This window comes from Oncorhynchus mykiss, chromosome 6 (assembly GCF_057628025.1).
Source record: "Oncorhynchus mykiss isolate SJ-2025 chromosome 6, ASM5762802v1, whole genome shotgun sequence".
Lineage (NCBI taxonomy): Eukaryota > Metazoa > Chordata > Actinopteri > Salmoniformes > Salmonidae > Oncorhynchus > Oncorhynchus mykiss.
The window spans coordinates 7,435,001-7,450,000 of record NC_143027.1 but is presented as its reverse complement, the minus strand read 5'-3'; the positions used below and the strand labels follow the sequence as shown (position 1 = coordinate 7,450,000).

The window sequence follows — 15,000 nt, the reverse complement described above, 5'->3', positions numbered from 1 at the left end:
TATACATAAAACATCAGCAGCTCCTTCCTGTATTAACTTTGTTTGTTTTCCATCTCTCGCTTCAGAAGTCTAATTTCTCAGAGTCATTAACTACAGCCCTCTGGGCTAGAGAGAGAGAGAGAGAAAGACAGAGAGAGAGCGATAGGGGAGCGAGAGAGAAGGATACATAGAGGGGGGAGGGAGAAAGGGAGACGGAGAGAGAGAGAGGGAGAGAGAGAGAGAAAGAGAGAGAGACAGCAGCTCAGAGCGATGGCTTGCATTACCCATTCTTACTTAATGAGTTTGCATCGACTTCCTATCACACACTGCTGTCAGCCTCCACTGGCTTTCCATTCTGCAGGCTTATCAGGACCAGCTCAATCCCAAACTCATGGCATTAACGTACATAGTACTAAGCATTCATAGAAACAGTGACCATGCATAAGGCATCTAACGTCAAGTTTTTTCAGATTGCTGAAAGTGCTGTGAAGTGTCTGTGATAATAGTATCTCGTCACCTCTGGGCGGGTCACCTCTGGGTCTAATGCACTGCACCTCAGTGCAAGAGGCGTCACTACAGTCCCTGGTTTGAATCCAGGCTGTATCACATCCGGCCGTGATTGCGAGTCTCATAGGGTGACGCACAATTGGCCCAGCATCGTCCGGGTTTGGCCCGGGTAGACCGTCAATTGCAAATAGGAATTTGTTCTTAACTGACTTGCCTAGTTTAATAAATAAAAAAAATCGACCTCTTCCCTTCATCAAAGTGTTTATCTTGCTGTTAACGACGTCGACTATGTGCTTCATTACATCGTTTCTCTGTTGGGAAATAAAGTAAACAAATAAAGTTGGTTGGAAACCTTGGCGAAGCGTCTGTTGTAGTGACCCTGGACCTTGAGGTCTGGACAGTCTAGTTTCCTGATGATCTCAAAGCTCTGGTTGAGCTGGGTGAAGATGTCCACTACTGAACTGGAGAACAGAGCATGCTCCGACGTCTGCTGGAACTACAGCAGGAAGGAGAGAAAAAGAGAGAGAGGTCATCCGCACTTTTCTGCAATTGTAAACTCATAGGATAGTTGTAAGTATTGGTGTGGAGGTCCCTCACCCCTTCTCTCTTGTCCCTCTCTAGAGCTCCATGCATGAACTCCATGGACACATCCTCGTTCTCACCCAGCCACTGAAGGACAAATGGCAAAAACCACCTGGAGAGAGAGAAGAAGGAGGAGGGCGGGACAGAGTAAAACAGAAAGAGAGGGAGAGAGAGAGAGAGAGCGAGAAACAGAGCCAAACGGAAATGGAAAGTTAAATCTATGCACAATAGTCTATGCACAATTAAGGTATTCTGTGAGAATGTGAGACAGAAGCAAGTAGCTGTCAGAGATAAAGAGAGAGAGAGAGCGAGGGAGAGAGAGAAAGAAAGAAAGAAAGAAAGAGGGAAAGAGAGAGGGGGAGAGAGAGAGAGCGAGAAACAGAGCCAAACGGAAAGGGAAAGTTAAATCTATGCACAATAGAATTAAGGTATTCTGTGAGAATGTGAGACAGAAGCAAGTAGCTGTCAGAGATAAAGACAGAGAGAGAGCGAGGGAGAGAGAGAAAGAAAGAAAGAGGGAAAGAGAGAGGGGGAGAGAGAGAGAGGGAGAGACTTTTCAGGCTTTTTGTCTTTCTTTAATGATACATCCTCATTTCATAAACCCCCCCACCCCCCCCCCCCCACCCTAAGGAGCGCAGATACCATCCCATTAAATAATAGCAAAGGGTATATTATTCCTCCACCTTTGACCCTGTTCCTCCTTTGCCTGAGCAAACAGAAAATTCAACAACACACATTTGGCCTATTTGGCTTTTTCCTTATTCGAATACCTGTACCCCATTATAAACATCCCGACAGTAAACTCCACCCCCAACCTCTCACATAGACATTCCAACAGACTTTAATGGCATTAAGGATCCAACCCTTTTTTCCCCATCAATTTTCGCCTAAAATGACATACCCAAATCTAACTGCCTGTAGCTCAGGACCCAAATCTAACTGCCTGTAGCCCATTTCATCCCTCTGTGCCAGAGAGAGCTTAGGGAGTTCTGCAAATAAAACCTGAGCACACATAGGATCACATAGTTCTGCCCTATACAACTCAGTATGAAACTCCATAGTCCGCTCCCGCATCTCCCCCACCACAGAGGTCACCAGCCCATCCGACAGCCGTAGACAATGCATACCCTTGGTTTCACCGCTCTGTTTTTTTTTCAAACCAAAAAAAGATGGAGCTGGGAGCATCCATCTCCTTGAGCATGGAGAACCTAGTTCTTACTAGTGCTCCCTTTGCTTTAACCTGGAAAGAACGGCTAAATTAGCCTGGAGACCCATCAGCTCTACCTCACTGATACTTTTATTTAACCTTAATTTAACCTTTATTTAACCTTTATTTAACCTTTATTTAACCTTTATTTAACCTTTATTTAACTTGGCAAGTAGGTTAAGAACAAATTAAGAACAAATTCTTATTTCAATGATGGCCTACCCCGGCCAAACCCGGGCGACGCTGGGCCAATTGTGTGCAGCCATATGGGACTGCCAATCACGATTGGTTGTAAATACAGCCTGAAATTGAACCAGGGTCTGTAGTGACGCCTCTAGCATTGAGATGCAGTGCCTTAGACCACTGTGCCACTCTGGAGCCCCGATACTACGCTCAAGTTCCCCCAATATTCTCCTAGCCTATGAGGATGAGAGAGCTGTATACTGTTGACTGAAAAGCCGAATTTGGACTTTACTCACATCCCACCATTGACTCAGAGCCTCATACTCTGCTCTTCACTGCCCCCATATTTCCCAAAAAGTCTGGAAACCTGAGCAAAAAGTTGGGCTGCACTCACCCTAGCCCCAAACACCTTCACCCATGTATACTGTCTTGTGTTGGTATGTCTAGTTCTCCAAACATCCACTAGGTCAAATGGACTAATGATGTCCCTTAACTTCACTAGGGTAGGGAGCAGCATTCGGAATTTTGGATGAAAAACGTGCCCAAAGTAAACTGCCTGCTACTCAGGCCCAGAAGCTAGGATGTGCATATAATTGGTAGATTTGGATGGACAACACTCTAAAGTTTCCAGAACTGTTAAAATAATGTATGTGAGTATAACATAACTGATATGGCAGGCGAAAACCTAAGGAAAATCCATCCAAGGAAGTGCTATTATTTTGAAACGTTTTTCCATTGAAAGCCTATCCAACATACAAAGACTGAGGACCCAGTTCATGAGCTCTGTGGTTTCCCTACATGTGACCAGTCTTTAAGCATTGTTTCAGGCCTTTACTCTGAAAAATGAGGGAGATACAGCACTTTTAATCAGTGGCCAGTGGAAATATCCAGCCATGAGTCCTGCGCCTGATCGGGAACATGCCTTTATTGTTTCTCTTTTTCTATTGACGAAGCTTTTGTCCGGTTAAAATATTATTGATTATTCATGACAAAAACAACTTGAGGATTGATTTTAAACATCGTTTGACATGTTTCTACGAACTTTTATGGTACTTTTTAGATTTTTCGTCTGTCTGTTGCGACCGCTCTTTGTTCCAATGGATTGTTGAACGAAACGGACCAACAAAACGCAGGTTTTTGGACATAAAGAGGGACATTATCGAACAAAACAAACATTTATTGTGTAACATGGAGTCTTCGGAGTGCAACCATATGAAGATCATCAAAGGTAAGTGATTAATTGTATCACTATTTCTGACTTGTGTAACTCCTCTATCGTACAGTTCCAGTCCTCGCCGACCATCAGAATCTCCTCAGACGCTACCTGTGAGAGTTCCTGTCTAAGACACCCAAACAGAGGCCCCGCCTCTCTCCCTTTGTTAGGTGCAAACACATTTATAAAGGACAAAAACCCCTGTTCTTAATTTCTGCTTTTACTACAAGCAGTCTACCCCTACACACCTCCATTGAGGAGTACATCTTTACAGCCAGACCCAGTACAAAACAGGACTGCCACCCCCGCATCTCTGGCAGCATTTGTGTTAAGCGAGCCTACCCGAAGAGTCTCCATAAAAAGTTAAATTAAAGCCAGCAAAGAAAGAGACCAATAGCAAAGCTCAAAAAACCGCAGTGCCAGAAAAAGAGAGAGAGAGAGAGAGAGAGAGCAAGATAGAGAGCAGGAGTGAGAGGGAGCGAGAGAGAGAGAGAGATGTGTGTGTGTGGTCACTCACGCAGAGTACTCTGGTACAGTGTCTTGGAAGGAAGGCAGGTCGGTCACATACTCATTGTAAAGCCACTTGACCTTGAAGTGAAGATTGATGTAGTCAGCACTCTTACACAGACGGTGCTTCTCATGCTCTGAGGACAGAAACACACACACACACACACACACACACACACACACACACACACACACACACACACACACACACACACACACACAGTTAGCCTCTGTCTGTCTTACACTCTTCGGTCATGCCTGGGGAACACGTCCCTCAAGAGATGGACTGCTCTGTCCCAAACTCTAATAACGAATTGTCAATAAATGTATTGATCCCATCTCCTTAGCGAAGACGGCAGGGAAAGACAAGGCTGTGTTAGAGTCGGTGTGTTTCTGTTATGTGCTGTAGTCAAATCAAACTTTATTAGTCACATGCGCCGAATACAACAGGTGTAGACTTTACAGTGAAAATGCTTACTTACAGGCTCTAACCGACAATGCAGTTTCAAAAAATACAGATAAGAATAAGAGATACAAGTAACAAGTAATTAAAGAGCAGCAGTGAAATAACAATAGCGAGACTATATACAGGGGGGCACAGGTACAGAGTCAATGTACGGGGTTATTTGAGGTAATATGTACATGTAGGTAGAGTTATTAAAATGACTATGCATAGATGACAACAGAGAGTAGCAGTGGTGTAAAGAGGGGGGGGGCAAATAGTCTGGGTAGCCATTTGGTTAGATGTCCAGGAGTCTTATAGATTGGGGGTAGAAGCTGTTTAGAAGCCTCTTGGACTAGTCAGTGTGTAGTCAGTGTGTTTCTGTTATGTGCTGTAGTCAGTGAAGTTCTGTAGTCAGTGTGTAGTCAGTGAAGTTCTGTGGTCAGTGTGTAGTCAGTGAAGTTGTCTGTTATGTGTGTCTGTTATGTGTGTCTGTTATGTGTGTAGTCAGTGTATATTCAGTCTGTAGTCAGTGTGGTTCTGTAGTCTGTGTGTTTCTGTTGTGTGTAGTCAGTCTGTAGTCAGCGTGGTTCTGTAGTCAGTGTGTTTCTGTTATGTGTGTAGTCAGTCTGTAGTCAGTGTATATTCAGTCTGTAGTCAGTGTGTAGACAGTGTGTAGACAGTGTGTAGTCTGTGTGTAGTCAGTGTATATTCAGTCTGTAGTCAGTGTGCAGTCAGTCTATAGTCCATCTGTAGTCTGTGTAGTCAGTCTGTAGTCAGTCTGTAGTCCGTCTGTAGTCAGTGTGTAGACCGTGTGTAGTCTGTCTGTAGTCAATGTGTAGTCAGTGTGTAGTCAGTGTGTAGTCCGTGTGTAGTCAGTGTGTAGTCTGTCTGTAGTCAGTCTGTAGTCAGTCTTTAGTCAGTGTGTAGACAGTGTGTAGTCCGTCTGTAGTCCGTCTGTAGTCAGTGTGTAGACAGTGTGTAGTCTGTCTGTAGTCCGTCTGTAGTCAGTGTGTAGTCAATATGTAGTCCGTGTGTAGTCAGTGTGTAGTCAGTGTGTAGTCAGTGTGTAGACAGTGTGTAGACAGTGTGTAGACCGTGTGTAGTCAGTGTATATTCAGTCTGTAGTCAGTGTGTAGTCAGTCTGTAGTCCATCTGTAGTCGGTGTAGTTAGTCTGTAGTCAGTGTATATTCCGTATGTAGTCAGTGTGTAGTCAGTGTGTAGACAGTGTGTAGACTGTGTGTAGTCAGTGTGTAGTCTGTCTGTAGTCAGTGTGTAGACAGTGTGTAGACAGTGTGTAGACTGTGTGTAGTCAGTGTATACTCAGTGTGTAGACTGTGTGTAGTCAGTGTATACTCAGTGTGTAGACTGTGTGTAGTCAGTGTATACTCAGTGTGTAGACTGTGTGTAGTCAGTGTATACTCAGTGTGTAGTCAGTGTGTAGTCAGTGTGTAGTCAGTGTGTAGACTGTGCTGTAAAACATATTCTTCTTCTTCCCACGTTTACTGGTACTGAGCTCAATCTCATCTCCTTCTAAAGGCCACTGAATGTGGATCTAGCTTTTGTCTGCCTGTTTTAGGGACCACCCGCTGTTGACATCTGGCTGCTTACAGTTTTCATGCCATGTAACATTGGTGCCCACTCCACGTTCGGAGGTGCTAAGTACTCTCGGCCAGCAAACGCTAGTCTAGACTTGGTCACCCCCCCATGGCTAACACAGCTCAAATCATTACAGGCATTCACTGGGAAATGGCTTAGTGGTCAACAAGACAATAAGAGCACAGCAAAAGTGATCAACCCAAAGACACACAAACACACACACACACACCTCTTACCAGCATAATGTCTAGTGTACGGATCCAGATTGTTTCGGGAGCTGAGATGGCAACACAAATAAGAGACAAAACATGAGAGAGAAGAGGAGAGAGAGGACATGACGAAGACAAAGGAAAAAAGAGTCAGAAAGAGAAGGGGAGGGAAAGGAGAGAGCAAAAGAGAGAAAAGACAGAATGGCTGGTAGGAAACATGACTAAAGACAGAATGGCTGGTAGGAAACATGACTAAAGACAGAATGGCTGGTAGGAAACATGACTAAAGACAGAAAGGCAGGTAGGAGACATGACTAAAGACAGAATGGCAGGTAGGAGACATGACTAAAGACAGAATGGCAGGTAGGAAACATGACTAAAGACAGAATGGGTGGTAGGAAACATGACTAAAGACAGAATGGGTGGTAGGAAACATGACTAAAGACAGAATGGGTGGTAGGAAACATGACTAAAGACAGAATGGGTGGTAGGAAACATGACTAAAGACAGAATGGGTGGTAGGAAACATGACTAAAGACAGAAAGGCAGGTAGGAAACATGACTAAAGACAGAATGGCAGGTAGGAGACATGACTAAAGACAGAATGGCTGGTAGGAAACATGACTAAAGACAGAATGGCTGGTAGGAAACATGACTAAAGACAGAAAGGCAGGTAGGAGACATGACTAAAGACAGAATGGCAGGTAGGAGACATGACTAAAGACAGAATGGCAGGTAGGAAACATGACTAAAGACAGAATGGGTGGTAGGAAACATGACTAAAGACAGAATGGGTGGTAGGAAACATGACTAAAGACAGAATGGGTGGTAGGAAACATGACTAAAGACAGAATGGGTGGTAGGAAACATGACTAAAGACAGAATGGGTGGTAGGAAACATGACTAAAGACAGAAAGGCAGGTAGGAAACATGACTAAAGACAGAATGGCAGGTAGGAGACATGACTAAAGACAGAATGGCTGGTAGGAAACATGACTAAAGACAGAATGGGTGGTAGGAAACATGACTAAAGACAGAATGGCAGGTAGGAGACATGACTAAAGACAGAATGGCAGGTAGGAGACATGACTAAAGACAGAATGGCTGGTAGGAGACATGACTAAAGACAGAATGGCTGGTAGGAAACATGACTAAAGACAGAATGGCAGGTAGGAGACATGACTAAAGACAGAATGGCTGGTAGGAAACATGACTAAAGACAGAATGGGTGGTAGGAAACATGACTAAAGACAGAATGGCAGGTAGGAGACATGACTAAAGACAGAATGGCAGGTAGGAGACATGACTAAAGACAGAATGGCAGGTAGGAGACATGACTAAAGACAGAATGGGTGGTAGGAAACATGACTAAAGACAGAATGGCTGGTAGGAAACATGACTAAAGACAGAATGGCTGGTAGGAGACATGACTAAAGACAGAATGGGTGGTAGGAAACATGACTAAAGACAGAATGGCAGGTAGGAGACATGACTAAAGACAGAATGGCTGGTAGGAAACATGACTAAAGACTGAATGGCTGGTAGGAAACATGACTAAAGACTGAATGGCAGGTAGGAGACATGACTAAAGACAGAATGGCTGGTAGGAAACATGACTAAAGACAGAATGGCTGGTAGGAAACATGACTAAAGACAGAATGGCAGGTAGGAGACATGACTAAAGACAGAATGGCTGGTAGGAAACATGACTAAAGACAGAATGGGTGGTAGGAAACATGACTAAAGACAGAATGGCAGGTAGGAGACATGACTAAAGACAGAATGGCAGGTAGGAGACATGACTAAAGACAGAATGGCAGGTAGGAGACATGACTAAAGACAGAATGGGTGGTAGGAAACATGACTAAAGACAGAATGGCTGGTAGGAAACATGACTAAAGACAGAATGGCTGGTAGGAAACATGACTAAGGACAGAATGGGTGGTAGGAAACATGACTAAAGACAGAATGGCAGGTAGGAGACATGACTAAAGACAGAATGGCTGGTAGGAAACATGACTAAAGACTGAATGGCTGGTAGGAAACATGACTAAAGACTGAATGGCAGGTAGGAGACATGACTAAAGACAGAATGGCTGGTAGGAAACATGACTAAAGACAGAATGGCTGGTAGGAAACATGACTAAAGACAGAATGGGTGGTAGGAAACATGACTAAAGACAGAATGGCTGGTAGGAAACATGACTAAAGACTGAATGGCAGGTAGGAGACATGACTAAAGACAGAATGGCTGGTAGGAAACATAACTAAAGACAGAATGGCTGGTAGGAAACATGACTAAAGACTGAATGGGTGGTAGGAAACATGACTAAAGACAGAATGGCTGTTAGGAAACATGACTAAAGACTGAAAGGCAGGTAGGAGACATGACTAAAGACAGAATGGCTGGTAGGAAACATGACTAAAGACAGAATGGCAGGTAGGAGACATGACTAAACACAGAATGGCTGGTAGGACACATGACTAAAGACAGAATGGCAGGTAGGAGACATGACTAAAGACAGAATGGATGGTAGGATACAATACATGAAAGATAATGAGGGGAAGAGAGAGATGATGTGGTGACAGAGTGACAGAACAAGAAACAAATGTAGACGATAATGAGATTCCTAAACAACAGAAGCCCTCTGGAGTCAACATCAACCATCTCTAACATGTCAGCAAATGTTAGCATGGGACATGGCTCTATGTATGATAAACAACAGTAGTACCATGCTACATAGTGGTACTAGTGTGTAAAGGGGCTATAGATAAGCTACTACTGACACACAGACATACTCGGCCATCATCAACCAGTCAGTACATATGCACACACACTCACAAACTTGTCCTACCTTCTAAAGCATACTTCATGTCCTGAGCGAACAGCGTCCACATGACCTCACCACTGACCTTTCCCACGTTGAGCTCCTGAGGAAACCTGGGAACACAGAGGTCAGAGGTCACGGGCACACACTTTGGAATTACCTGCATTTCTGCATAAACTGGTCATCAAATTTGATCTGATCTCCATCTAAGTCACAACAATAGACAAACAGTCTGCTTAAACTAATAACACACAAATTATTGTATTTTTCTTGTCTACAATTGTATGCGTCATTTAAACATTCACAGTGTAGGTTGGAAAAAGTATGTGAACCCCCTAGGCTAATGACTTCTCCAAAAGCTAATTGGAGTCAGGAGTCAACTAACCTGGAGTCCAATCAATGAGATGAGATTGGAGATGTTGGTTAGAGCTGCCTTGCCCTATAAAAAAAACACTTAAAAAATGTTTGTTTGCTGATGTGAACCAAAGAGATCTCAGAAGACCTAAGATTAAGAATTGTTGACTTGCATAAAGCTGGAAAGGGTTACAAAAGTATCTCTAAAAGCCTTGATGTTCATCAGTCCACAGTAAGACAAATTGTCTATAAATGGAGAAAGTTCAGCACTGTTGCTACTCTCCCTCAGAGTGGCCGTCCTGCAAAGATGACTGCAAGAGCACAGCGCAGAATGCTCAATGAGGTTAAGAAGAATCCTAGAGTGTCAGCTAAAGACTTACAGAAATCTATGGAACATGCTAACATCTCTGTTGACGAGTCTACGATATTTTAAAACACTAAACAAGAATGGTGTTCATGGGAGGACACCACGGAAGAAGCGCTACTGGCAAAATATTCTGTGGACAGATGAAACTACAGTTGAGTTGTTTGGAAGGAACATACAACACTATGTGTGGAGAGAAAAAAGGCACAGCACACCAACATCAAAACCTCATCCCAACTGTAAAGTATGGTGGAGGGAGCATCATGGTTTGGGGCTGCTTTGCTGCTTCAGGGCCTGGACAGCTTGCTATCATCAACAGAAAAATGAATTCCCAAGTTTATCAAGACATTTTGCAGAAGAATGTAAGGCTATCTGTCCGCCAATTGAAGCTCAACAGAAGTTGGGTGATGCAACAGGACAATGACCAAAATGCAGAAGTAAATCAACAACAAAATGGCTTCAACAGAAGAAAATACGCCTTCTGGAGTGGCCCAGTCAAAGTCCTGACCTCAACCCCATTGAGATGCTGTGGCATGACCTCAAGAGAGCAGTTCACACCAGACATCCCAAGAATATTGCTGAACTGAAACAGTTTTGTAAAGAGGAATGGTCCAAAATTCCTCCTGACCGTTGTGCAGGTCTGATCTGCAACTACAGAAAAAGGTTTGGTTGAGGTTATTGCTGCCAAAGGAGGGTCAACCAGTTATTAAATCCCAGGGTTCACATACTTTTTTCACCCTGTAATGTGAATGTTTACACAGTGTGTTCAATAAAGACATCAACATTTATAATTGTTTGTGTGTTATTAGTTTAAGCAGACTGTTTGTCTATTGCTGTGACTTAGATGAAGATAAGATCACATTTTATGACCAATTTATGCAAAAATTCAGGCAATTCCAAAGGGTTCACATACTTTTTCTTGCCACTGTGTGTGTGTGTGTGTGTGTGTGTGTGTGTGTGTGTGTGTGTGTGTGTGTGTGTGTGTGTGTGTGTACTGACTGGTTAATGATGGGTGTGTAGGAGTGATTATCTTCTTCTATGATGGAGACGATGAGGGTGATGAGTTTTGGCCAGAAGTCCAGGTTGTGGATAGTAGGCCCTGTCTCTTCTGGCTCCTTCTTCACTTCCTTCGCTTCATCTTCCTCCTCCTCCTGTTCTTCCTCAGCCTCCTCCTCTCCCTGTTTCTTCTCCTTTTCATTCTTCTTCATCTCCTTTTTATTCTCTGGTTTGGGTTTGGGCTGTGGGAAAGAGAAGGGAATTATCCATTAGATTATTCGTGTTTTTATTAATATATTTTTTTAGACCAGTGGTTCTCAATTGGCATTGCCTCAGGACACAAATGGAACCAGATTGTCTCAGTCGCAACACAATATTCACATCGCAAAAAAATTATCAGTAAAATACAATCTGAAAAAAACATTTATAATAAGGTTATCTAGTGTTGCAGGCCTGCACTAGTTATTATTTATAAGGTTCATATTCTTCCTGATTGCACTCACAGGTACTAGGGCGGGCTGGAACTGTCTCATGTAGAGGTCTGTACAGTTGTTAAATATGTACTCGTAGGTGGAGTTACCACAGGCCTTCACGCAGTCTCTCACCACATGGGCTGCCCTGGGAGGGTTCTGAAGTTCCAACACCTGGCCACACGAGGGAGACAGAGAGACAGTCAGACAGAGAGACAGTCAGACAGAGAGACAGTCAGACAGACTAACAAATGTAAAGTGCATTTAAACACAGTAAAACATATTACGTAGGCTACTGTATGTGAACATTCATACCAATGAACGAACTATAAACACAGTTTCTGTAAAGATCAATCAGATCACGCGCATATTTGGCGATGTAGCAAATGGAAGCCAATATTCAATCACTAGCGCAGAAAAACCTTTCCACTTAAACCCCCCTTCCAGCATTGAGGGAACATGTCGCGCATAGCTCTCCAAGGTCTGCAATGACTGACATTAGGAACTGAGGATGTACTACCCAATTTAGAAATTGCACCTTATGCGTTCTACTATTACAAATGCCAAGAGTAAGTTGAAAGCTGGATAAAGTTCCTTAAAAATATTTAAAAATAAATAAAAGGCAGATCCCCTCACGCCCCCCGGTTTGGGAACCACTGGTCAACATGATAAGATTATTACGGATAAAAGCGAGAATATTTTTATTTGTCAAACAGCAGTGAAGCATCGATCATCATGTCACCAGAATCAGACCATCGATATTTATTGGAAAGGAGCGTCAAGATCACCATGCGCTTCCACCACCCTGTAAAGTTAATACATCATTATTTCATCATCTGTAGGCTAATAAACTGCATGGGGTCCCGAGTCGTAGTGGGAGGACCACAAAGCATGTCATCACGTATCAATATTTGCGCATAAAAGCGTTTCCACCGCCATTTCTCGCGTAATACAGTTTACCGACACAAAAAGATCCCACCGTATCTAACGAAGGAATTTATGCATTTATAAAATTGTACCGGAACATTCTGTTTCCATCACAGCTATCGTGATTTATTTTTTTCCTACGTTCCTGACTTTAATAACTCATAATAACTGTGGTTGGAAACGTGCTTAATGACCAGAATGCATTGCCTACTTCTCCGGTCTGTTTATTTTACACCGGTTACCTAAAAGAGACCGAAGAAAGAGCAACTGAGAGGGAAAGAGAGCGGTTGCTTCACAAGGTATCTCTCTACCTGAAGACACAATCTAAGTGATTGATAGTTGGTATTCAGCCCTCATAAAAAGTATTATTTATTTATTTACATTGAATAACTACTAAAATTGTGATTTTGTCAAATGGCAGAGGCAGCAGCTCTGTGGAGATGAGATGATGACTTGGAATGAAATGATAAAGTCAGCAAATAAAACAAACATTTTATTAAAGTAATGTGAATAAATGCTGGTTAATAGGTGATCAGCAGTAAGAGACAGTCACTGCCATATTGGTACTCTTATTTTGTGTTGTTGTTGGCGTTCAACCCACATAATACATAGCGTAAAAACATTTTAAACATTTTTTTGAAACAACCTCAAAAAGCTCTAATCGCTCAGCACTACCAGCCTGACACCACAGGAACAGGATTGATCAACCATGTGTGTGTGTGTGTGTGTGTGTGTGTGTGTGACACTAAGACATATTTCCGTACCTTCATTCTGAAGAAGGTGATGCTAGTCAGCAGATCCACAGTAGACATCAGGTCCTGCAGACGAGGCTTACTACTGGCTGGGAAGTTATTCTGATGGGGGGATAGGTGGAGAAAGGGGAAGAGTTGGGAGACAGGGGAGTAAAGGGACAGAGAGAAGAAGGACGAGTTGGGGAGAGAGGGGAGTGAAGGAGAGAGGAGTGAGGGAGAGAGGAAGGACAAGATGGGGAGAGAAGGGAGAGAGGGGAGTGATGGAGAGAGGGGAGTGAGGAGGGAAGAGTTGGGGAGAGACTGTCAGGGTGTTTAGTATGTGTGTTTAGAGCTGAAGGGACAACTCTTGATAAATGGTGACTGGTACAGGGATAGATGTATACTTGTTTGGTTTCTCCTATGGTTTTACTGTACATGTTGAATAGGGCGGCAGGTAGCCTAGTGGTTAGAGTGTAGAGGTGGCAGGTAGCCTAGTGGTTAGAGTGTGGAGGTGGCAGGTAGCCTAGTGGTTAGAACGTTGGACTAGTAACCGAAAGGGTACAAGACGGAATCCCCGAGCTGACAAGGTACAAATCTGTCGTTCTGCACCTGAACAAGGCAGTTAACCCACAGTTCCTAGGCCGTCATTGAAAATAAAAATTGTTCTTTAACTGACTTGCCTAGTTAAATAAAGGTAAAATAAATACATAAATTCAGATGTCATGAAGACATACACTACCGTTCAAAAGTTTTGGGTCACTTAGAAATTTCCTTTTATTGGAAAGAAAAGCAATTTTTTGTCCATTACAGTAACATCAATTTGATCAGAAATACAGTGTAGACATTGTTAATGTAGTATATTACTATTGTAGCTGGAAACGGCTGATTTTAATGGAATATCTACATAGGCGTACAGAGGTCCATTATCAACAACCATCACTCCTGTGTTCCAATGGCACGTTGTGTTAGCTAATCCAAGTTCATCATTTTAATAGGCTAACTGATCATTAGAAAAACATTTTGCAATTATGTTAGCACAGCTGAAAACTGTTGTTCTGAATAAAGAAGCAATTAAACGGTCCTTCTTTAGACGAGTTGAAACAAACAACAAATAAGACAAAAAAACAGAAATGAGCGTGCATAACTATTCACCCCCCAAAGTCAATACTTTGTAGAGCCACTTTTTGCAGCAATTACAGCTGCAAGTCTCTTGGGGTATGTCTCTATAAGCTTGTCACATCTAGCCTCTGGGATTTTTAACCATTCTTCAAGGCTAAACTGCTCCAGCTCCTTCAAGTTGGATGGGTTCCGCTGGTGTACAGCAATCTTTAAGTCATACCACAGATTCTCAATTGGATTGAGGTCTGGGCTTTGACTAGGCCATTCTAAGACATTTAAATGTTTCCCCTTAAACCACTCGAGTATTGCTTTAGCAGTATGCTTAGGGTCCTTGTCCTGCTGGAAGGTGGACCTCCATCCCAGTCTCAAATCTCTGGAAGACTGAAACAGGTTTCCCTCATCCCTGTATTTAGCACCATCCATTATTGCTTAAATTCTGACCAGTTTCCCAGTCCCTGCCGGTGAAAAACATCCCACAGCATGAAGCTAACACCACCATGCTTCACTATGGGGATGGTGCTCACGGGGTAATGAGAGGTGTTGGGTTTGTGCCAGACATAGCTGGCCAAAAAGCTCAATTTTAGTGTCAACTGACCAGAATACCTTCTTCCATATGTTTTTGGAGTCTCCCACATGCCTTTTGGCAAACACCAAACACCAAACACCAAACACCAAACACCACTTTTTGAAATAAGTATATATTTTTTTCATTTCACTACCAATTTGAAGTATTTTGTTTATGTCCAATTACATGAAATCCAAATAAAAATGCATTTAAATTC

The 15,000-nt window shown here is 42.9% G+C and overlaps 1 protein-coding gene across 1 annotated transcript in view; it reads right to left on the bottom strand.

Annotated features, from left to right (window-relative positions):
- Window positions 1–15,000, bottom strand: part of LOC110525085 (protein unc-13 homolog B) — a 70,720-nt gene that overhangs the window by 23,554 nt on the left and 32,166 nt on the right. Inside the window, exons 14-20 of the mRNA XM_090236930.1 lie at window positions 13,133–13,222; window positions 11,475–11,615; window positions 10,975–11,213; window positions 9,285–9,370; window positions 4,189–4,315; window positions 1,084–1,180; window positions 839–982 (exon numbers count right to left, since the gene is read on the bottom strand). Coding sequence (XP_090093056.1) covers window positions 839–982; window positions 1,084–1,180; window positions 4,189–4,315; window positions 9,285–9,370; window positions 10,975–11,213; window positions 11,475–11,615; window positions 13,133–13,222 — 924 coding nt within the window. The remainder of the gene's footprint in view (window positions 1–838; window positions 983–1,083; window positions 1,181–4,188; window positions 4,316–9,284; window positions 9,371–10,974; window positions 11,214–11,474; window positions 11,616–13,132; window positions 13,223–15,000) is intronic.